The sequence below is a fragment of the Dunckerocampus dactyliophorus genome, chromosome 15 (assembly GCF_027744805.1).
Source record: "Dunckerocampus dactyliophorus isolate RoL2022-P2 chromosome 15, RoL_Ddac_1.1, whole genome shotgun sequence".
Taxonomy (NCBI): domain Eukaryota; kingdom Metazoa; phylum Chordata; class Actinopteri; order Syngnathiformes; family Syngnathidae; genus Dunckerocampus; species Dunckerocampus dactyliophorus.
In genome coordinates, this window is record NC_072833.1 from 18734874 (window position 1) to 18758970 (window position 24097).

Sequence of the window (24097 nt, forward strand, 5' to 3'; positions counted from 1 at the left end):
CAAAACTCATATCTTGGTTTTATCATCTTATGACAACATATGACAAATAGTCAGTGACATATGGACAATTAGTTGCTAAGTTACGAAGATGTTTTGCTTGATGGCGGCCATGTTTTTCAATCAATCATGAATATTATACAGACATGTGCTTGTTCGTCCTCAAAAGTGTGTACCAAATTCGGAGGTAATTGGGCTAAATGCCTTAAAGTTACAGATGTGTGAGAAATTTCGAGTCAATCCAACTTATGGGTTTAAAAAAAGCACCAGTATTTGTTAGAAAAATAATAGCTCAGGCATGTTTTGACAAATTCTCACCCTTTGTGTGCAGCACTTCACGAGCAGAAGCATGGGGTTGTCATCTGACGGTAAAAAAAGGCATAGCAAGTCTGTATCATTATTTTTAGCACTTGGGTTGTTTGTACCCCTTTCTTTACCCCAAACACAATAAAAGTTTAACATCAGGGAGCATTAAAAGCAGATGTCATGGTCTCCAGACGTTAGTTTACATGATATGTGATGGTTCAAAGTGAACATTTCCAAAAAAAATCAGCTCTCGCTTCACAGTCTGTTTTTTTCCAAGCCTGCCTCTGCCAGCACATGGATGAAAGTGTCCTTCTATTTGGGTTATTTACAGTTGGATGTTGTAATAAGTCAGGATTGTGCATGTCTACCTGAGGAGTTACGTAAACATTAAAGACTACTCTGTTAGCTCTCACTGTGGAAACCCCAAATCCCTCCAACAGCTTCAATAGCTTTTAAACTGTCTGGACAGCGTGTCTATCTCTTTCCCAACATTTGTTTGTTCGAGTCTAAAATGGAGATCTGTTGTTGTGCTCTGGTGTGGTTATCAGCAGGGGTCAGGGGGACTGTGAGGACTCCTAAAAGTAGGGAGGGTGATTTTTTTCCCAGTGTTGTTAATGAAGTGTTCTGTATTTCCTGTCTTTTAAAGGCATTAATTAGGATGCTGAGCAACGTGGGCAGGAAATTAGAGCCAATGGTTAAAAGCAGCCGTCAACAAAGAGCAGTTTGTCAACATCCAGTGCCAATGTAAAGTTCACATAAACATGAAAAGCCTTTCAAGAAGTGAAATTTGAGATTAAAAAGAGGTGTTATGGAAAGAACTCCACATTATATTGTAGCATTTTGTCTCCTCGCACAGTGCGCCATTTAAAATCATGTCAGCGTTTTTGCAGTAGGTCCTTAAAAACAGCAGAACACTTCTCTCATATAGAGGATCTTTGACTCGTGTTAACACAGCGCTTCTCTTTGTGATGAAAAGCTCTCTCACTCTCAGCTTCATCTCTGGGACTACTGCATTCTCCGCGGCTGTCAAGAGCATTTGACTCTTGCTGTCATCATGTGTTTACGTTACCTGTTGTGACAGTGAAAAAGGTGGACACCTTCGGGAGTTTTGATAAAAACTCTTTGTTTTCTTCTCGCCTTCTCCTCTTCTCTGCTCCACTGGGGTAACTCTGCTTCATTTTTCTCCAGTCCGCGCCAACAAGATTGTTTGCTACCGTCTTCCTGATTCAGTCCGCGCAGTAACATGGAATATTCCATTGCATGAGAAGGAAGGGGGAGCGGTCGAAACAATCGTGATAGATTATGCATTTTGATGTAGTTTTAAGCACTTGAATTAAGACTAAAAGAGTAACATCTACTTTAAATGGAAGGGAATCAATAATCAGTTTTTATGTGACGTTTGGGGGCCCCTGGAAATCTCTGGGCTCTCGGCAATTGCCTGTGTTTGCCTAGTAGTAAGTCCGCCCCTGTGTGCGTGTCACATCATGTGTGCATCACATTACGTCACATGCACGTGTCATATGTATATGTAACACGTAATCTGTGCACCACATTGCATCATGTGCATGTCACATACGTGTGTGTCACGTCATATTGCGCGCTTCTTTCGTGTACACGTCACATCACATCACGTGTGTGTCACATGCTTGTGCGTGTCACGTCATGTTTCTGTGTTTCTGTGCGGCACATCACGTGTGTGTCACGCCATTTTATCATGTCAACATGCCTCGTAGTTTTTTTAATGTTTGAGTTAAAAAACAGTAAACACAAAAAGCTGAGATGTTTTATGTTTTGCATTTTGTTCCCTTGCTGTACCCAAGATGACCCGAACCGTGACCTTAAAACCGAGGTACATACTGAAGCGTGAGTATGGCGCACAGTCACATCGTTAATAATAAATCAGCGTACGTCGTTTGTGCAAAACTGATTGGACATTTTGCAAAGGGAAATATATCCAGTAGAAATGCACATTGTTCTGTCCCAATAAGATGAAACACACACTGACGATAATTTAGCGGGAGGAAGTCCAATGGTCACCCATTATTGAATACCAGTTTTACCTCAAAGATTCTTCTTGCAGCCTCCCAAGGACAAAGAGCGTATCCTGCTGGCTTATTACAGACTACGGGAAGACTGGGATTCAGTGGGAGCGTGAGGCAAACCGCTAAACAACTGTACAAACACAGGCAGCTCTCCAGTCTGGTGAGCTTGATTATAGACGTCAGTGTGCTGGGAAATAAGTGACAAAAGGCCCACAGTAGCGCCCTCAACACACGTGGTGTAAAATACACCAACGGCTGTCAAAGCACCCAAAGTGATGCTGCATCTTACTGGATATAACAGAAGAAATGAATCCACACACACGTGATGTGATGTGGCGCTCACACACACGCTGCATTTCACTGCACGCTGCATGTGACGTGAAGTTATAAGCTGTGTTAGCGCAGAATAAAACATTCCGACAGGAGCGGCATTTTCTTCACTCCCCTGTCAGACCCTCGCATTAACGTTTGCGGGCCAGACTATACACTTTAATTGTCCATTTCCACTGTCTATTTATGCGCCTGAAAGGCACATGTTCAGTCTCAGCGAGGAGCGGAACGTTTTCTCTCGCAAAACTCTGGAATTTAAGAGCCGACGCGATAGAATGTGTGGCGTGAGAGGGCCTTTGACCACAGGCGAGCAGACCTCTGTGCAGACTGAGCGTTCCTGACATCCTGGTTGCAATGAGCGCTAGCAACTGGAACATCAGTGTCAAGACTTTTGTTGCTCCGTAAATCCTGCATTTTTAAAATCCATTTTTGTGTCCATTTGTCTTTTTCTGAGAAGCTCCCAAATTAGCAGTTGATGCTCAAACCGTGACATAGCAGAATTTTGATCCCCATCTGGAATCGGAAGGCTTCGGGTTGCAGAATAAAATAAACCAGATGATGACTCGGACCAGATGTGCAGACATATTTCAGTCGGTAACATGAAATTGTGAGATTTGGTGCCTTTCAATTAAATAATTTGTGTTGAAGATAAGAGGTGGGAAGCAGTGTGTGTAATTGCACCGTGTGTGTTTTCCAGCATGTGTTTGTGGATCTTGTGGCAACGGGCATATGAATGAATATGGACCTACGAATGTGACCCTCTTAGATGAAAGCACCCTCTCCATGTTGGTAACTGTGGTCCCTCATGGATAAACCTTTAGTGTTCGTCCCAGTCTTTTTTTAGGCTCGTCTAATCGAACGCAGCGTGACCCGTGAGAGAGCAAACTTTCTCGTGTGATTGTAAGTTTGGCTCCTAGCTTATGAACTGGCCTGCACGTTTGTTTGCTTCTTCCTTTTGGACTTCCGACTTATTCCAAAGAGAGCCATTTTTCTGTTATAGCCGTGAAATGTACTCTCACGTTGTTTTGAACCTGGCGTTATTACGACTACGTGTTAGGGAGGCTGATGTTGCTTATCTCTGTGGAGGAGGTCATTATTTATCCCTCCCATGTAAAATGTATTGGCATGTTGTCCAAGACTCTTTAAAAGTGCTTTTAGTAAGCCCTCCTGGGAACATGCTGTTCCCTGTATGTCTGTAGCTTTAATTCTAATGAGCTGTGTTTGAGTGCGTTATTGTGCACTTAAACCACTTTTTACATGTACACTGTCACCCTGCACTTGTCCAACATAATAGATGCCATCACATATCACATACAGAAACGTAACTTTAAGGAGTGGGAAAGGAGGACACAAGAACGCTAGCATAGAGCTGCAACGCTATTCTTACGATCGTGTTTTAACAGAAACATCATGCTGGGCAAGACTATTTACTGAAGAAAAACTACAGTCATGGCCAAGAGTTTTGAGAATGACACAAGTACAGTGGTGCCTTGGTTAATTCATTCGTCTGCTCCAGAAGGTCCTACACAAACCAAAACGGACTCTAACCAAAGCAAATTTTCCCATAGAAAATAATGTAAATTCAATTAATCTGTTCCAGACGCCCAAAAATGTGACGTTTTTACCTAGTTGTGTTTTTGTTGGAAAACCCCCCACAAAACCATCAATTAAAAAAATAACACAAATAAACACATAATTCTGTGCAACCACAATTTGCAAAAATGTAAAAAAGATATCACACTAAATATCAACATGCTAGAACCAATAAACATGTACCTTGCTGTTTAATATAGAAAATAAAAAAAAAAACAACAACCGCCTGCGGCAGTGACGGAAGTGAGCTGGCAAAATGGTGACGTATGCTGTTTGACTGCGGATGCCGCGAACATGCTACAGTAAGTTTGAATGCTTATGTGTTGTTGACTGTGGTGGATTTAAAATGAGACAGGCAGAAACACGGAGTGTCACCCTCGAAGTGCCGTCGGGTTGATAGACTGCTACGCGGGAATCAGAGTAGTATGCATCGCAGCCGATGACGCAGCCACTCCCGTCACATTTACATACTGTACCTCTGAAATGACGACGGTCTTTGAACCGTAAAATCCTGATGTTTTTCACCCTTGTCTCGGTACGGTCCATCACCTTTCGTGTACGTCGTGTATCTCGCTACAACTCTGACATAACCAACCTAAAGTTGCACCCGCGGCCCTCAATGCGTTGCGCGATCACATGCATATATCGTGAAATTTTGTGTTGGCCGCATGATCCAAGATGGTGGCGTAAACAAACCAGACTTTGTATTTTGGACGCTAAACAAGCGGGCGAATGCAAGCTAAGGCAAAAGTTTTAGTTGTTAACCAAAAAACACGCTAACCAGGGCAGATGTTAACCAAGGTACCACTGTATTGGTTTTCACAAAGTTTATTGCTTCTGTGTTTTTAGATATTTTTGTCTGTTACTATGTTGTTCCCCAAGATACGTAGTTATCACTTTTGCCTTTGGAAAAGGCATTGTTTGTCACTAAACTTTTCTTGGATGGTTGGGAGAAGTTGCTTTCAGAGGTTGTTTTGGTACCATCCTTTCTTTGTGTGTTCTTAGGCAAAATTGTGAGTGAGCCCAATTCCTTGGCTGAGAAGCAACCCCACACATGAATGATTTCAGGATGCTTTACAGGTGGCATGACACAGGACTGATGTTTTTTTTGGATGCCCCAAACAATCAGAAAGGGGATTCATAAGAGGGATTGGTTTTACCCCAGTCTTCAGGAGTCCAATACCTGTATCTTCTGCAGAATACCATTCTGTCCCTGATGTTTTTCCTGGAGAGAAGTGGCTTCACTGCGCCCTTCTTGACACCAGGCCATCTACCAAAAGTCCTTGCCTCACTGTGCGAGCAGATGCATGCTCGCCTGCCTGCTACCATTCCTGAGCAAGCATTGCACTAGTGGTGCCCCGATCCCGCAACTAAATCAACTTTTTGAGACTGTCCAGATGCTTCTTAGACTTTCTTGGGCGCCCTGAAGCCTTCTTCACAAAAATAGAACCTCTTTCCTTTAAGTTCTTAATGATCTGATAAATGGTTGGTTTAGGTGTCATTTTACCAGCAGCAATATCCTTGCCTGTGAAGCCCTTTTTGTGCTAAGCAATGATGACTGCACATGTTTCCTTGTAGGTAACCATGGTTAACAGAGGAAAAACAAAGATTTCAAGCACCACCCTCCGTTTTAAAGCTTCCAGGCTGTTATTCTCACTCAATCAGGATGTCATCTCCAGCCTTGTTCTTGTCAACATTCTCACCTAACCAGAGAATCACTAACATGATGTCAGCTGGTTCTTTTGTGGCAGGGCTGAAATGGGATTAAGTTCAAATTCATGTACTCAAATCAGGAAGACCCTCTAGGCAGCTGCTCTGTGACATACAGCAGCGTTAAAGAGAATATATTTAAAATTATTGGTAATTTGTTACATATCGTTTCAAAGACCTCCATACATTTCTTCAGATCATTGACTGTTTCCACTTTTTTTCTGGTTGTTTCCACTCTCGTCATCATTCAACTGGAAACAGTGCCCTTTCACCAGCGTTCTTTGGACTTTATGGTCATCTGCACGTTGATGGCCTACTTCCTCTCTAAATAAAGCGTAGCTTGGCCAGCGAGTCATTTTGGACCTGAAAGCAGACAATTGTCTGCCAGAGCGATGCAGCGTCCAAACACAGTGGCTGTAGAGTCATTATGTGGTCCATCCTTTTTGGCTGATACTGGTACATTTGCAAGGAAGTTCATTCTTGCGTCGTTCATCACTTCCTGTTCATCCCTCGCCTTGGCCTGATTCCTGTTGGCACACTTTGGGAAAAGTGTGTATTTCTGTGTATCCATCTGTCTTGTGTGCATAGCACGCGCCAAAACATGCAACCTTTTGGGGAACAAAAACATGGGACATCTTTTAAATGGTTTTCCAAAGTGGATTGGCCAGGTGGATGATTATTAAACCTAAGACTAACACGTCCTTCTGTATGAAAAGGAGAGTTCTTATATAGAAGATCTTTGAGTAGCCTTTTTGAAGTACAGTACATATACAGTCCTCCCTCGTTTATCGCAGGTTAATTGGTTCTAGACCTGACTGTGATAAGTAAATTTCCGCAAAGTAGGATTCAATATTACAAATAATATAAATGGAATATTTTCGTAGTTACAGAATATAGAACCTTTTTATGACCTAAGCCATCTTAGACATACATTAAATAGACTCACATGTTAGCACTGACAGCTCCTGAGATGGCTATTGTCTCATCAATGTAACATTACTGACACCTATAGACCAGTGTAGAATACTACTGTACTGCCGCTGTTTGTGTGGTTCAATCGCTTTATTAACAAGCAGAGAACACACGCACTGCACACTCACACAGGAGCTGCTGTCAGCCACTCTCTACACTGCTAACCTACTGCTAGCACACAGCTACAGTTTTTACTAATAATAGGCCCTGTTGAAAAACCGTATTGAAAAACGAAATGTATTCATTTATACATTTTTTTAAAAAACGCAATAGGGTGAGGGCACAATGTTTGAACCGCGATGGAGCAAGGGACGACTGTAGAAGATCTTCGACTCACGTTTTTGCAATAGATCTTTAAAAACAGCAGAACCCTCCTGTCCTAAAGAAAATCTTTGTTTAGTGTTTTTGCAGTTGGTCCTTAAAAACAGCACAGCGCTCCTGTCATTTTGAAGATCTTTTGACAAGCCTTTTTAGAGTAGGACTTGAAAAACAGCAGAGCACTCCTGTCATATGGAGGACGTTTGACTGGTGTTTTTGCAGTTTGTCCTGAGAAACAGCAGAGTGTCCTGTCATATAGAGGATCTTTGACCAGGATCTTCGCAGGAGGTCCTTAAAAACAGCCGAGTGCACCTTTCATATAGAAGACCTTTGACTAGAATTTTTGCAGTGGGTACTTTTCAGCATTAGAACCATGAAAAAAAAACCAAAGAAAACATGTGAATTAAAAAAACGATGGTAAAATAAATGTTTTAAAATGTTTTACTGTTAAAACAATATTTAAATGCTATAATGCTTCATTGACTAGCACCTATAAAAACATTGTTTTTTTTAAAAAAAAAAAAGTAAAATGCAAGTCCTGCACTTTTGTTGTCCAAGTTTGGATGATGAATTTAGTGAATGCCCTCGGAAGGCTTAAGGATGACAAATCCCATCAAATCTACCGTTGAGTTGTTTTCTGCACATTTTTCTCTTTCTCGCTCGAGCATGGTTAAGTATGTGCGTGGGTGTGGACACAAACAACATGAAATCCTGCTTTTAATCAATAGAAAGAAACGTTTCAATACATTGTGGTACATGTCTAATTAGTTGCAAGAAATCTCTAAAATCCCTGAGAGCAATCATGAAGTGTTTTCCCCCCCCATAAAAAGTCACAGTCACATTAGCGAGGAAGCTTGTTTTGCCTGGCAAGGACATTCGTATAATCAATGTGCTGAAATTCAGAGGACATCAAAAGTGCCCTTGATGACGTCACACTAATCAGCTAGTCATTTGTGAAGGTTCCCATTTGAAAGTAAGCTTTCAGAGCTTGATAAGAACGGGGAACATTCGCTCCTCTGGAAAAGAATTGATGGATGGCTGATGAAAGAACTTTGGACAGGCGTCACATGACATGCTTCTCCATCCTCACAGCTTGTCTGACTGTGGCCTTGTGGATTGATGATTGACTGATTGATGTCTGGGGTAGCTATTTTTTTAATAAACCTCTGATCAGCTGATGAATAGCCTATTTCGGTTTGATTGTTTGCGTACTCCACATTTGTTTGTCTCACTCCCATCCATCTTCTTTTTGCATTTTGAAGCTCTACTTAGAAGATCCAACAGTGCAAAATGGAAAGTATTGCAGTTTTTCAATTGGTCTTAAAATTTTGATCAAGAGTGTATTTTTCAGTTTAAGTTTTCTAAAAACAGTAACGCACTCCTGTCACATAGAGGATCTTTGACTACTGTTTAGCCGTACATCAACAGCAGAGCGGTCCTGTCTGTGGGCTGGTATGTTTTGTTTTTTTTCAAGTAGTTTGTAAATAATTTTATCCAACTTTATGCAAATTTATGTCCATTTTGGCAATGATTTTATTCAAAAAGTAATTACAAAGACATTTATTTTAAGTCACATCGTTGGGATCATGCCACCATGCCTCTTGTGCTCGTCACGTCCATGCTAATTAGCCAAACCGCTTGTGTGTTTGTTGGTGTTTTCGTTTTATCGGATTAAAATGAACAGTAACTGACCAGAACTTTCCACAATGGCCTTGACATTGTTGCCATTCCCGTCCGATCTGGTAAAAACACACTACACCCATCAAACCACATTAGTGTCCTACTGATGGTGAGTCTGCATTCATTTTCTGGTTTTAATTTGATGTTGTTTGCATTATACATCAGTAAATGACAATAGCATTAAATTACTAGAGATATATTAGATTACTAAAACATCTGATTGCACCATTTTTGCAGTACATACTTAAAAAAGCAAAACACTCCTGTTGTATAGACAATCTTTGACTAGCGTTTTTGGAGTTGATTTCTAAAAATAGCAAAACAGTGCTATAGTATAGAAGGTCTTTGACAAGTGTTTTTGCAGTAAGTTCTTAAAAACAGCACTGTCTCTGTCACATAGAGGATTTTTCACTAGTAGCTAACTAGCGAAAAGTACCATCAATGACTTCTCATTCATCGGAAAAAGCTGAGTTACAGTTTGAGATTTCTTCCAACTTTCCTTGCATTTACAGAACATCTTCTATTTCCATCCAACTCTGACTTTTTGTTCTTTTTTCAAAGCATGCCCACCTGGCACCTACAAACCAGAAGGAGCGCCAGGCGGTGTGAGCACCTGCCTTCCATGCCCGGACCAGCACCACACCTCCCAGCCCGGCAGTACCTCCCTCAGCGACTGCATCTGCAAGCCGGGCTACCAGCAAGTGGGCGTGACCTGCCAGGGTAAGAGGATGTGTCCATGTCATCTTCCCAAAGCCTCCCGTCTTTGCGTCTGCACATCAACACTATGCGTAGTCAGTCGCTGAAACACAGAAGCGGTTCAGCAGATGTCTGCATCGTGAGAAATGTTAACCGCTAATTGCGCCACACAAGAAGATTTATGGTGGAAGTTGTGTATTTGAGCTGAGCATTTGGCATCACGGACGAAGAAAGCCACACAGCTTGATTTAGCAGTAGCATTAGTGGTGTATTGTCGCCTTTTGAACTGTTATTGATGACTGACAATAGAGTCTTTAGAGATTAAACGTGTTTTATCTGGTTGCCGCTGCAGGCAAATTATAGCTAATGGCACATGTATGCATGCATTTAGTCTTTTTGGGTGTGTTCCATTATGATGGAAAGGCGTTTGTTTACTCTTAAAGGGCCCCAATTATGCAAAAGTGAATTTTTAATGATGTCCTAATAATAATATGTGTCCCTAGAGTCTGTTTATGAGCACCAAACGGGAGAAAAGCCGATAATTTCATTTTTATGACGATACTGCTTCTGACCCGCTGCGTGTATGCGTCCACCACTTTGTAAAAAAACAGGCTTCATCACACATCTTAAAATGAAGTTCTTCCAACTATCCATCGGTCAGCTACAGACGTGGGAGCTTTAAGTTTGATTATTTAGTTTTTAATCAGCCAATAGGCTAATCAAGCATGATGTTGCTGTTAAAATGTGACTGTAATGTTAGCACATAGCAATGCTAGTGTCGGGTGACTTTGATTACCAAAAAACATTACTCAAATGATACTTTGAAGTTTACTCAAAGATGCCTTATAACAGGGGTGTCCAAACTTTTTCCACTGAGGGCCGCATCCGGAAAAATCAAAGGATGTGGGGGGCCGCTTTGACATTTTTGTATATTTTTTTTATTTTGTAGAAAGGCAAAAAAAACAAACTTACCCCTTTACATTTGATTTCAGCGTTTTCTCTTTACATCGTGCCTTTTAGCTCTATTTTCCCCATTTTTGCTGGATTTTTTTGTGTTTAATTTTATTTATACAACATGTTGCGGGCCAATAATAAACGAATCCCAGGCCGCACTTTGGACACCCCTGCCATGAAAAAGTTGCCTCTTCTGTGTGGATTACAAAATACTATCTAGAACCGAGACACAGTCAGGTTACTCAATTTGTTTTATAATGCCTAAAATAATATCTCTTTGATGAGTTTCAATGGTGCAATAAAAACTCTGGAATTAAATACTAATAGAAATAATGTCTAAAAATCGCCCTGTTAGAAAACAATGACTCTCTTTTCAGGACTTACTGGACATATAAATAAATAAATAAAAAATGTGAACCAATATTAGCTAGGGAGTTCACTCTGTGCATTGGCTTCAGCACCTTGGCGTGTTTGTTCCATAGAACAATGGCATGAACAGAGTGAGGCCTTTTGCCAGTCATACAGTCTCTTTTTCTCAGTGGTTGGAGGCGGGGCCGCTAGCATACACACAGAGTGCAATGTAGTAGAAATGACATTTGTAGACTGCCATATATTGTCATATAGTTTTATATTTTTTCCATTGTACTTTTCCTAAAAGTGACGTTAAAATGACGCTCATGTATCGTCTCGTCTCGTGAACTGAGTGTCTCGTGACGCCCCTAAATGGTCATCTATGACTGGTGACTGCAAAGTTACAGTGTGTTTGTAAGAAGTGGCGAAAGCGAACAATAGCGCTTCTTGGAGACAGGCGTGGACAAACGCAGCCTGTTAGCATTGAAGCTACGAGACACAAAACGGCATGTTCTTTTAAACCAGGGGTGTCCAAACCTTTTCCTGCGAGGGCCACATACTGAAAAATGAAAAGATGCAACCTACACTATGCCAAGAAGTTAATGTACATACAGTATATTTCAACTCTATGCTATTAAAATCGAATTAGTTTCCTCATATTACAAATTTATTCTCGTAAAATTGGCTAAAAATCTCATTAGAATACGACTTTTATCTCATCATATTTTAACTTTATTCTCATAAAATTACAGCAGTTTTTTCCATTTCTGCTGTTGTTTTTTTTTATTTATTTTCCAACTATTTAAACTTTCTTCTTGTAAATTGTCTTCTCATATTTATGACTTCATTCCCACAATATTTTAACTTTATTCTCAGAACATTTTCCATTTTCCCAAAAATTACAACTTTTTCGTTGTTTTGTTTGTTTTTCATATTACGACTTAAAAAAAAAAGGCTTTCTTTAAAATTTCAACTTTATGTGTCATTTAAAATGAGGTTTTTTGCCTCAAAATATTATGACATTATGCCCATAAAATTATGACTTTTTCTTTGTAAATTACAACTTTTTCCTTTAAATATTTTTACTTTATCCTCATAAAATTACAGCTGTTTTTTCCATTTCTGTTGTTGTTTTTTTTAAATAAATTTTCCAACTATTTCAACTTTCTTTTTGTAAATTTTCTTCTCGTACTTATGACTTTATTCCCATAATATTTTGACTTTAATCTCATAACATTTTCCAAAAATGTATTTGTTGTTTTGATTGTTTTTCATAATATGACAATAATTAAAAAAACATAATTCTTCAATATTTCAACTTCATGTAAAATTACGTTTTTTCCCTCATAATATTACTTCGTTATGCCTGTACCATTACGACTTTTTCTCATTAAATGATAACAATTTTCTCTAAATATTTTGACTTTATTCTTGTAAAATTCCTGCTGATTTTTCAATGTTTGCTGTTTCTTTTTTCTTGTAAAATTATATTTTTAGAATGTGCTGCTGGCCAATAAAAAAAAACAAACATCCACTGGCCCCCTGGCTGCACTTTGGACACCCCTGTTTTAAATTGCAGCATCAAGGCTGGATTTTGGACAACATATTTCCAATACACCATTGCGGGACCTCTTGATGCGTTTACACTTTAAAAGAGGTGATTTATTGCAGCTGCTTGTGATGTATTGTTGTTGTTGTCTTCAATTCTTGTTGTCATTCCAGTGGTCTACTGCTCTCCGCTTCATCCTCCGCAAAATGGCTTCTTCATCCAGAATGTATGTAACAACCACTTTGATGCGGCTTGCGGCGTGAAGTGCCAGCCGGGGTTCGAGCTCCAGGGAACGGGCATCAGGCTGTGTCAGGCTGACGGCACCTGGTCGGGCTCAACTGCCGTTTGCAAAAGTCAGTTTTGCTTCACTTGCACTCCACTCTCATTAATTCCCATTGCACTTTTTAACTTTGCAGAAATTCCTCCGCAAATCGATTTTCCGTCCAGCTTTCTACAACGTCTCATACTGAGGTCATGTGTGGAGAGACCACATTTTAGCGGTAGACTACTTTGTAGACAACGTCTTGCTCTCTGCACCACAGATGTTCAGAGGAAGAAAAGGTAGGCAGGGTCCAATTAAAGAGGGGGGTTCAGGAAGGACACACCAACAGGAAGGAATGTTATAGGGGAGGGGAAGCGTGTACAGATGAGTGTTAGGCAGTTCAAGAAGTCAGAAAGGAAAGAAAAGGAAAGGGAGACGGCATCAGAGAGGTCAAAAGATTTAATGAGGAAAATGCCTTTTTAGTGGAAAAACTGCAAGAGCATGACTCAGAAAAACCGAGACACTAAGCATTGAAGATTTATAGTATGTGGCATAGTGTATATCTTTGCTGTATGATGTTACACTTCGTCAACTCTTTTGTAGGACCTCCCAGCTTGTTAGGCCCGAGGGAGGGGGTCTCCACGGAACCGCCTGTCTGTCTGTTGCTAGTGAAATAGAGACATAACACATTACATGCCCTTTTTTAGACCTCTCCATAATTCTTCATAGGGACTTTAACACTTTGCATGAAAGAGTAAGACTCTCTGATTCAGTACCGCTCCATAAATAGTCCCATATTGTGTGTGGGGTTTTTTTAAACCGTTTTAAATAAGTCTCAGAGGTCCCACAATATTGTATTAGAAATGTGTTGTTCAAAATCTTGCCTTGATGCTGGAATTTAGACAGCTAAAAAGTGCTTTTAGTAAGCCCTTTGAGGAAAAGGTGTTAACGGGGTAGTTTGGATTTTTTGACATGAAGTTGGATGACATCGCCATCAGCATTGCCTTACCCCCCACTTCGTCCCATGAGCCGAGTTCTGGTTGGATTTCGGCGATGAGGAAAGTAGTTCCGGTTAGTTGGTGGGGCCACTTAAGTAAAGAGTTTGGCTTCTCCAAATAATATGCGTTCAAAAGAGTAATACACTTGCATCACAAAAATGCCTCCTCGAAATGTTATCACAATCGGTCGGCGTTACTTCCTCTCCCACCGTATCTCTGCACGCTGTCGCCTGTTTTTGCCCGCGTTTATCTGTTTGTTTGTTTATTTTTTTTCAAAATAACTTGAAAAGTTCTGAATGGATTTGGATGATATTTTCAGCAATTGTCAGAAATGGGATATGGAAGAACTGATTCAATTTTGGGGGCAATCCGGATTAAAAGGATTCTTTAACATTGCGAAATAGGACCATTTTCGGCATTAACTCCACAAAAAAAAATTGTCAGAGCACTTGGAAAAAAGTAAGAACAAGTTTACAACAGATTCTACAAAAATCAAAGACTGATCCAAAACATGTAGAATTATTATTATTATTATTATTATTATTATTATTATTATTATTATTATTATTATTGTCTCCGAGTGCTTCTCTAGTTGTGTATGTGTTTCACAGTGTTTACATGCACGGATTGTAGTGGTTCAAATCTACATTGGGCATCTCTATGTGGAGTTTGCATGTTCTCCGCATGTGGGTTTTCTCTGGGTGCTCTAGCTTCCTCCCACATTCCAAAACCATGCATGTTACATTTTTTGATGACCATAGGTATGAGTGTCTGTGAATGGTTGGTTGTCTATGGCTATGTTCACACTGCAGGTCAATTCCAGTTTTTTTTGCTCATATGTGACCTGTATCTGATTTTTTCATCACAGTGTGTGAATAGCACAATTTCGATTTCTTCAAACGCGACTCAGGCCTCATTCGTATGTGGATATAAGTCCGATATGCATGCGATGCGACCGCAGTCTGATCAGTCAAGTCGCATATATCTGACCTATACGTCATCGAAAGACATGTAATGCCGTGCTTACCAAGATTTTGATAAAGGTACTCACTGATGTAGGCAAAAGCTCTTCTTTGGTAATACAAACGACCACATCAAAAATCTAATTTTGACAAAAAATCCGAATTACGTAGCCTATATGTGCCCTGCGACTGGGTGGCAACCAGTCCAGGGTTTACCCCACCTCTTGCCCGAAGTTAGCTGGGATAGGCTCCAGCATACTCCGACCTCAATGAGGGCAAGCGCCATAGAAAATGAATGAACTAATAAATAATTAGCCATAACCGCCAGTTGTTCAATTCATATGACCATGTTCAACATTTAGGAGCACAATTGAAAATAGCCCTCAGGCTTTTTGAGTCTCCTCTTAACTTTATTCTTGTTTTACGCTGTTTTTCTGACACCCTTATTTTGTTACTGCAAGGAAACTATGTGGCATGCAGCGCTCTTACTTTGAAGGCCAGAAGTGTGTTGTGTGTGTTGAGATGGTCTCTTGACTGTTGCAACAGGAGACATGCAAGAATGAAAGGGGCTCCCTTATAATAATAATAAACAGGCATCCTGAAACCCTCGACTACAATATTGTACAGTGTGTTACTAAATTCAATTCGTCCACGCATCGTCGTTTTCCACGAATATATGGAGCTTCATTTAGAAGACAACATGCAGTGTTGAAGTCATCTTTTAGGTACTAAGCTGGTGCTCACCTGTACTCGGTATCGGAAGAAGATTTAACCATTTTCCATCAAAAAAAGATGCAAAAGAAGAGGTATACTGCAGTGATAACAATTTCAGTGGGTGGGAACGTAGTTTTAAACATCCCCACGGCTTCCTCTCAAAGCTAGCTGACATGCACAACTAGCTGAAGGACAACTCCTCCCCATGGGGGATCTGATTTGACAAGAACAGGCTAATAATTCCGCTATTCAGTGGGGAGAAAGTCACTGTTGATGCACTACACTGCGGATGGGGACGTCATACTGTACAATTTCATGTCAAAAAATCCCAACTATCCCTTTAAGAAGTGGGACAGGAGGACACAAATATTAGCAATACTCGCGTAGCTACAGTATGTCAGCTACAGTTCAAGCATTACACTCATATTTTAACATCAACTCCATGCTAAGTTAGCCTATTCGCCAAAGAAAAACAAATTACTGTTAGAACATATTTAAAAAGTGCATTGTGCATAGTCATGAGGAAGGAGGTTTTTCGCAACTTCCAAAGCTAGCATTAGACGCCTCTTCTCTCAGAAGCGAAGCAAACAAGTGAGGGAGATAGATTTTTCTCATGTTTGGGGCTCATAAATATTCCAACATCATTAAAAAGTCATGTTTGCATAATACGGGACTTTCTTGAGTACAGTGTTATATTTTGATAATGGATGTTGTATTTATTTGTGTGTGCAGCGCGTTCCTGCCCACCCCTCACCAAGCCCCAGCACGGCTTCCTGAAGTGCAGCAACAGCAGTGCCTCCTACCGGGCGGAGTGCCAGGTGGGCTGTGACCGAGGCTACAGAATAGAGGGGGGTGCCAGGATCACTTGCCTGGCCAACTCCCAGTGGAGTGGACCCCTACCTCGGTGTGTGGGTAAGCCCTCGCCCTCTCCTTACTGCGGTCAAGCAAAGCCACAATGCATCACTCTGTGTCTTTATGCTGTCCATCTGCACGCATGCAAAGCTGCAGTCACCGCACTTGTACACAAATGTGTCCTCATAAGTGATGGTTGAGTTAAATTTGTTGCCCTCGCTCACGCCAGCCACGACGCACATCAACCCAGCACACTTCCTCTCACTGACTCACTTCCAAACAAGCAACGGGCCGCTCTTTTTTTTTTTTCTTTTTTTTTTACAACACCCATCTCACCCACTTCCTGACAGCGCTACCCATTTATCAAGCACCAAACACTGTACTCCGCAGCTTGTTTGTTTGTCCATCCTCGGCGCTTCCTCCCAGACAGACTTTAATATGGCTACTCTGTTGGCTGCCGTTTCCCTTGAGCAACTTTCGTGTTTGTTTGCATAGTCGAAGAGTGAAAGAGGATTGCTTCAACCTCCCTGAGAGGATCGAAGTCTTCCATGTTTAATGTCAGAGAATTCCCCTTTTATAACTCTCCTTCATTAGAGGAGCGAGAGAGCAGCCCAAAAGTTTCATAAAAGGCCTCCAGTTCTCTTTATGACTCCTGAAAACAGCCTTCTTGTGTGTCGAGAGGCCTTACTTAAATATCTAAAAACACTCAAAGCATTCATCATGAGATTTTATCTTCTCTTCCTGTTTTCTCTTTTAAGTTACCTCTCATCACTCATGCATGGTTCTGCTCATGTTCATCAGTTACTATTCTGCACATCCATTTTCTGTTCCACTTGTCCACATTAAGGCTCTGTCCCACACGACCCTTTAACGATTCCATCTCCCTCCATCTAAATCTTTACGTCAGATGGTGTCTTAAGGTGGCAACATCATGAGTAACACATCCAAATACGCAGAAACATCTGCTTCCATCCAATTTCTATGCTGCTTATCCTCACTAGTGTTGCGGGGGGGTGATGGAGCCTATCCCAGCTGGCTTCGGGCAAAAGGTGGGCTACACCCTGGACTGGTCACCAGCCAATCACAGGGCACATATAGACAACCATTCACACTCACATTCATACTTTTGGACATGTGGGAGGACACCGAAGTACGCGGAGAAAACCCACGCACGCAAACTCCACAAAGAGATGCCCAAGCGGAGATTCGAACGCAGATCTTTCCAATCTCCTGACTGCGTGGCCAACACGCTAACCCCTCGGCCTCCGTGCGGCCCTCTCCTTAAGTATGAATAACGTTTTCATTCAGTCCAGCTGATGGAACATTGAACACCTCAGTAACAGCTGCTTAAGTATGAAACGGCTGCAAAATGTCTGAATTACGTCAGCATCCAGTTTACGTCTTATAGGTCAAGGTTCGCCCATCGCCTCATCACACAGTCTTAGCTCTTGGACGGTCCACAGCACTTTGAAATTAGATTTTAATCACTATTATCTTGGAATACTATTTCTTGTGGAGTACTAACACACTTCGAGGTTGCATGAGCGACTTACTGCCCTGCAGGAGAGGGAGTGTGACGACGAGCAGGCCGCCTACATGAAATACAGTATCTGAGTATATAACATGTCATGGCTGGGAAAACTGTCATTTTGATCCTATTGCTGTCAAAATGTTGTCATGTTCCGTGTAGTGAGTTTTGTGGCTGGCGGCAGAGGAGCTGCCCAACAGAAAAAGGCTAAAATGTGTCAGGATTCTGCCTGAATAATGGTGACAACTGCAAATAAACAACAACAAAAAGAGTAACATGAGAACAGCCAATCGCAATCCACAGCTTGCAGTCGAAGATTTTGAACATGTTCAAAGTTTGGAACAGCTAGCGAAAAATTTATGAAGTGCAAAAAACACATGCCTTTGGTTTTCAGACGGAATCGTGCAGTGGGACAGGGCCTTTAGGGCCAAAGCTGGAGTCTATCCCAGCTAAAAACTTCCTTTTCATGAGAGGCGGGGTACACTCTGGATTGGTGACCAGTCCATCACAGCACACATAGACAACCATTTGCACTTACATCTCCAATTAGCCTAACATGCATGCTTTTAGGATGTGGGAGGATGCTGGAAGTAGAGGAAGAAAACCCACAGGAGCACATGCACACATGACCATGCACGCGACACAGAGATGTTCCAACAGGGATTCAAACCCTCGATCTCCTGACCTCGTTTTTTTTTCTGTTTTTTCATTGTCTCACTGTCCCCCTGTCTCCCAGAGGTACGTTGTCCCCCCATCGGGGCTCTGAAGAACATCCTGCTGTCCCCCCCTGCCTGCACGAGAAGGGCGGTGTCGCCGGGATCCGTCTGCATGCTCACCTGTCGCCAAGGGTACAGTCTCCAGGGAAACAGAAAGGCGGTGTGTCTCGGGTCTGGGAACTGGACGGCTAATGTCCATAAGGCGGTCTGCAAAGGTAAATGCAATGTGTTTGTGCGCCACCATGGGTTGGTAGGTGTAACGGGTGTTTGTAGAATGTCTTCAGTGTCCTCGTTTGCCTGGGGAAGAAGGTTCACTCATGAGGGAGGCACTGTTAAGAAAAGATAGAAGTGTCATCAAGATAAAAACCAACGCGAAGGCAGGGCTGAGGGGAAGGTGAAATACGGCATCATGAATCATTGCTATAATGGTGAGGCTGTAGCCGCCACTTGGAATTAATTAGTCAGACATGGAGCTTCATAAGCAGCATAAGCCCCATAAGCACTGTGAAAACTACAGAATAAACAAAAAAAAAAGGATATTGTGTTGTAGTTTCATAACTAATTCACATATCAAATTTTCAAATATAATCACATCAATCAAATAAAATCCATGTTCAATCTGTCATATACAGCTTCATTTAACATTAAAAAACCTCCAAAAGTGTCAGTGCCGCACCAGCCATTGACATCAGTGCACGTCTTTGGTCACAGGCATCCATTCTGTTGACAATTTCAGGTGTGGTTTTAGCGTTACACAGAATGGGCTCATACTGGAGTCTTAAAGCATCATGCTTTGCTTGAATGTCTTGCTGCAATTTATTAAGATCTTGCGTTGAACAGACAGGTTTTAATTTTTGTCCTAGCCTGCCTTGCTACCAAGAATCATAGGCTTTTGTTGTCCGACATTTTTTGATGTCTTAGTTATGCATTGCTTGACCTTGCTCTGTTAGTTTTCTTTCACGCGAGCTGGACCTGGGTTGTGTGTCTGTAAGATCGTCTGTCTTTTCAGTTTCATTTTGGTTGCGTTGGAGCTGTTTAAGCCAGCCTTCAATTGTCCTTATGCCTGAATCCACACTTGTAAGATGTAGTTATTTTTTTACTACATTTTAATATCTAAGTCAAGCAATTGCAGATTATGGTCACCCAAAAGGAATTCTAAAGCAATAAACACCAACCGTTAAAGTGCTTCACCCTTGAAACCACTTCCTGTACAGACATCGCTTATTTATCAAAATAGTCATCTTGAAATATTCAATAGTTTTAAGAATTGTTAGGTTTATTGTACATTTTAATGGTGCCGGCTCCCTGCAGAGATGGCAGGTCTGGCGCAGTGTTGAGTTTTCACTGTAGCTACCACTTAATTAGTCAGACGTGGCGTTTCAGACAGGTGCTTATAGTGCTTATGATGCAAGAACGGAGCCACGTCTGACTAATTAATTTCAAGTGGCCGCTACAGGGGCCTTCTAAAATTGGCTACAATACAAGAAAAAAACAGTGCTCGGTGGAACACATAAAGTTTAGTTCGTCATGTTGTTTGGACAATGACATAAGGAATCACTTCACATCTGTGTGATAATGATCTCCTCAGTCAACAACTGCGATCTCATGCTGAGCTTATGGACACTGATAAGAGTTCTGCAATGAGCAATAATTCAAGGGGGTCAAGGATCAGGTGACATCACACTTACTCCTTCATTGAAAACAAAGAGCAGGTGTGTGTGTGTGTGTGTGTGTGTGTGTGTGGTGTGTGTGCATTTTAAAATTATGCCTGGTACTTCGTCAATCAGCTACAGACATGCATTGCATGAAAAATGAGAGTGAGATTACATATTTAAAATGTAAGAATAGAAAAGTAATAAATGAATAAAATATATTTCAAGCTATTTCTGTTTTAGCTGTATTATGAAAAAGTGACTTTTTAATGATGTTCTAAGATTAATATGGGTCCCTAGAGATGCCGTTTGACCAAACGTGAGAAAAATCTTATCTCCCTCACTTATTTCCTCCACTTTGGAGAGAATCTGTTGGGATTCTCTCAAAAGGAGCAATTTACAAACATATATTCACTTGTGTTCACTTCTCCGCAAGTTTTGAAGCCAGACTGTACTGTAGCCACACAGGGCGCCACCATCTTGCACTGACGCTGCGTGGTTACGTCTTACATATACAGGTACAGTAAGCTGTACTGTGTACTATATTATTATGCTATGCATGCTATTCTTTATTATCACGTATTTATCCTGACCTACGGTGAATGACATTTGTTTTCTGCAGAAAAAAACCTTTTGGGGAATATAAATAAAAATAAACATTTCAAAATTGATTTTTTTGACCAAAATCTGTGAATTTGCAGGGATGCAAATGCTGAATCGCAAATATGCAGGGTTCCACTGTAATAAGAGACGTTTCATTCTGTGTGTCTTCAGATACTGAGCCACCATGGATCCAGTGCCCAGAGAGTATTGTTGCAGAAACAGACGACCGACGCAGCACCGCCCATGTCAACTGGACTGCCCCAACTGCCACCGACAACTCCAAAGAGGAGGTTTGGTACCCTACAAAAACTTGTAAAGTGTGGGAAAACTTTGATTTTCCTATTGTTACTTTTTCCTCCAGGTGGCCGTGCAGGTGAAACCGGTGTACACTCCTCCGCAACTCTTCCCCATCGGAGTGGAGACCATCACCTACATCGCTGCGGATCGCTCGGGGAACCAGGCCAACTGCTCCTTGACAGTCACTGTCATTGGTGAGCATCACCCTATCATGATTCCATCCTGTGGCTAGAATTCCCGGCTCCTACTGAAATGTTTTGAACAAATCTTAGTGTGTGACTGCCAGTAAGCGTAATTGTAGGCTGACACTTCCAGGAAATGTCCTACTATCTTAGTCACTGGAGTCGGCGACTGCAGTGTAGAAATCTCGGATTGCTAAGGCATTAATCTCAGCAGGTGCAAAAAAAAAAAAAAAAAACAGGGCTGTCCCCTGTCAACTGTAATCCCAGCAGCAAGGGGGGAAAAATTCAAGAGTGGTAGCCGTGAACATTTCCATATGTTATGATAGGGGTGTTTTTATTGGAAACATGTGTTTCAGCAGTGCTCTCTGCTCATTATTGTGTTTTCCGAATGCAATCGTAGCATACTTTCTTTTTTTTAACTGTTATTATTTTTATTTCGCTAGATACGGAGCCTCCAGTGATTGACAGGTGCAGGTCGCCTCCAACAGTCCAGGCCTCAGGAGACACAAAGACGGCCGTTGTTTGGGAGGAGCCTCAGTTTTCCGACAACTCAGGTACGTTGCAAATGGTTTCTTCCCCCTCTCGTGATGGATAATCTAGATCTTTTCCAGTGTGGAGGAAGGATTCTTTGTTGCTTTTTTGTTTCTGTGCATTTGACGTGACTGAGACAGTGGACGAAAGATGGATTGTAATTGGGGGAGGGCGGGGGGGAATAGTGTTGAACTCGGGCTCCAGCGGCTGCCAATATCATTAATGTTAAAACAGATGGCGGCAGCCAGAGGAAGCAGGTGTTTTTGCAATGAAAAATGCTCCTTCGGGGGAATTTGCACTCATTCCATTTATTTTTCACACAGTCAGCTGTTTAATTGTGTGAGCACGTACTGTGAGACACCTTAAATAGGAGTTGCGTTGCTCTGAATCAGTCTGAACCGTAGATTCAAGCTGGATTTAAACTGGAGTACAGAGAACAGATTAGGTTGTTTTTTTTTAATTTAAATGATGTTCACTTCTTGTTCCAGGAGGTCATATACACATATGTAATGTTAATCCTTTAACAGTGGCAGTTCTAGCTTCAATAGTGCCCTGTGCAAGACCCCACTTTTACCCTCCATTTTTTGGTAGTCACCGAACATCTAGCCTTGGACGGGAAGAAACAAATTCCTCAATACCATTGTAGAAAGTTCTTAATAGTTGTGATTAACTTTAATGTAAAATGGTGATTCTTTCGTCATTCTTTCGTCATTGTTTTTTTACTTAGTTTACTGTAATTTTTTCAACGGCAAACGCGAGAGCCCAACTTGGACCCCAATTGGACATCAGAGTAAAATAAATATATTTGTATATTATTTTTATCATAAAATAATTAATAAATTAAATACTTTCCAAAACTGATAAATATTTACATTAAAATGTAGTTACTTACAAAACTTTTTTTATGTGAGGTTTTTCCTTCTTTTTTTTTTTTTTTCTTATCATTGCTTTTGAAAGTTTTCCACGCACCGGTTCGACTCGACCACGGCCCGGTGGTTGGGGAACCCTGGTATTGAAGATTTTTATAGCAGACCCTTAAAAACAGCAGGGTGCTCCTGTCATAGTGAGGATCTTTGACTAAAGCTGAATCAGAGAGCAGACATTTATTCCGACATGCCTCAAATGATGTTCACTTCTTGTCAAAGGAGCTGCCACACACATTAGTAATTCGTCCATGATGGCCTGTGGAGGCCTTAATATGCATCCATGGCTTCCTGTCTAGGCCACACCGCGATGCTCAGTATGTTGATGTAGGCTGACGCTTCTGTAAAGGAACGCATCAAGGCTGTGCTGCCAATGAGATGGACTGACTGCTTTCCCTTAGCTGGACCCAATCAGCCATTGTGGTGACAGACAACAAACCAGACCTCTCCCAGTGTCATTGCTCCCTATGCATATACATACTGTATGTTTGTTCAACACATGACAGGCCCAACTCTCTTCACAGTGAGTGGCCACCTGCCTGCAGAGGTAGACCACCTCTTCAGGCGCACACACACACACACACACACACACTGTAATAACAGACTGCGGTGGCTTCCCACGGGGCCGCACGACGTCAAGCCGGTGCAGCTTCAACGTCAATGTTTTGTTTTTCCAGGCCCACACCCCTGATGCCAGGGCTAAATATAGTCATGACTCGGTAGACACGCACATAAATACACACGATACCTATAAGCTGTATTTATATACACTATATACTGTAAAAGGAGACAGGCCAGACGGGTGTCAGCCCAGTTGGAATGACGTTTTCTACTGTAAGTGTTGCAATGGGGTCAGACGTGAGGGTTTTTCCACCCTCTCCCTTTAGTTCAACTCTTGAACCTAATATTTTTTACATGTGTAGGAGCTAAAAGGGCATATGTCTCTCTCACACACACACACACCAATCCATCACTCGCTTGACACTTCCCTCTTCAATCCCTTATTTCATCTCTGGCCATGTCTGTATATCACCAGTGAAGTTAGCAGTTTATTAGAGGGAATGGCTATAGTCTTTCAAAAATACGCATACTAAGACTGCCCCCTGCAGGACAAAAAGAGAATGAGTGTCTACTTTGGGGGGAAAATATGATCTCCTGCTGATTTTTCTTAGGTTAACAGAACACCACATGCAGGAATTTTGGTCCTTAAAAACAGCAGTGTGCTGCTGCCATATAGATTGCCTTTGAATGCCAACAAAAAACGAGCATTAGATAAAGGTTACAAATGATTTTTTTATTTGATTTAAATAAATATTTGATCCCCCAAGCAAAATGCGAATTAAAACCCTTGTTGTCAAGCACAGGGGCCACATCTTTCT

The 24097-nt window shown here is 41.4% G+C and overlaps 1 protein-coding gene across 9 annotated transcripts in view; it reads left to right on the forward strand.

Annotated features, from left to right (window-relative positions):
• The window catches only part of svep1 (sushi, von Willebrand factor type A, EGF and pentraxin domain containing 1), an 86752-nt gene that overhangs the window by 27910 nt on the left and 34745 nt on the right, over nucleotides 1-24097 (forward strand). For all 9 annotated transcript variants that reach the window (XR_008573840.1, XR_008573839.1, XR_008573841.1 and 6 more), the window contains exons 4-10: nucleotides 9510-9668; nucleotides 12672-12851; nucleotides 16167-16346; nucleotides 18551-18745; nucleotides 20957-21075; nucleotides 21147-21276; nucleotides 21708-21818. Coding sequence is in view for 4 of the 9 variants with exons in the window: in XM_054800598.1 (XP_054656573.1) it covers nucleotides 9510-9668; nucleotides 12672-12851; nucleotides 16167-16346; nucleotides 18551-18745; nucleotides 20957-21075; nucleotides 21147-21276; nucleotides 21708-21818 (1074 nt within the window). In the remaining 5 variants the exon portion in view is untranslated. The remainder of the gene's footprint in view (nucleotides 1-9509; nucleotides 9669-12671; nucleotides 12852-16166; nucleotides 16347-18550; nucleotides 18746-20956; nucleotides 21076-21146; nucleotides 21277-21707; nucleotides 21819-24097) is intronic.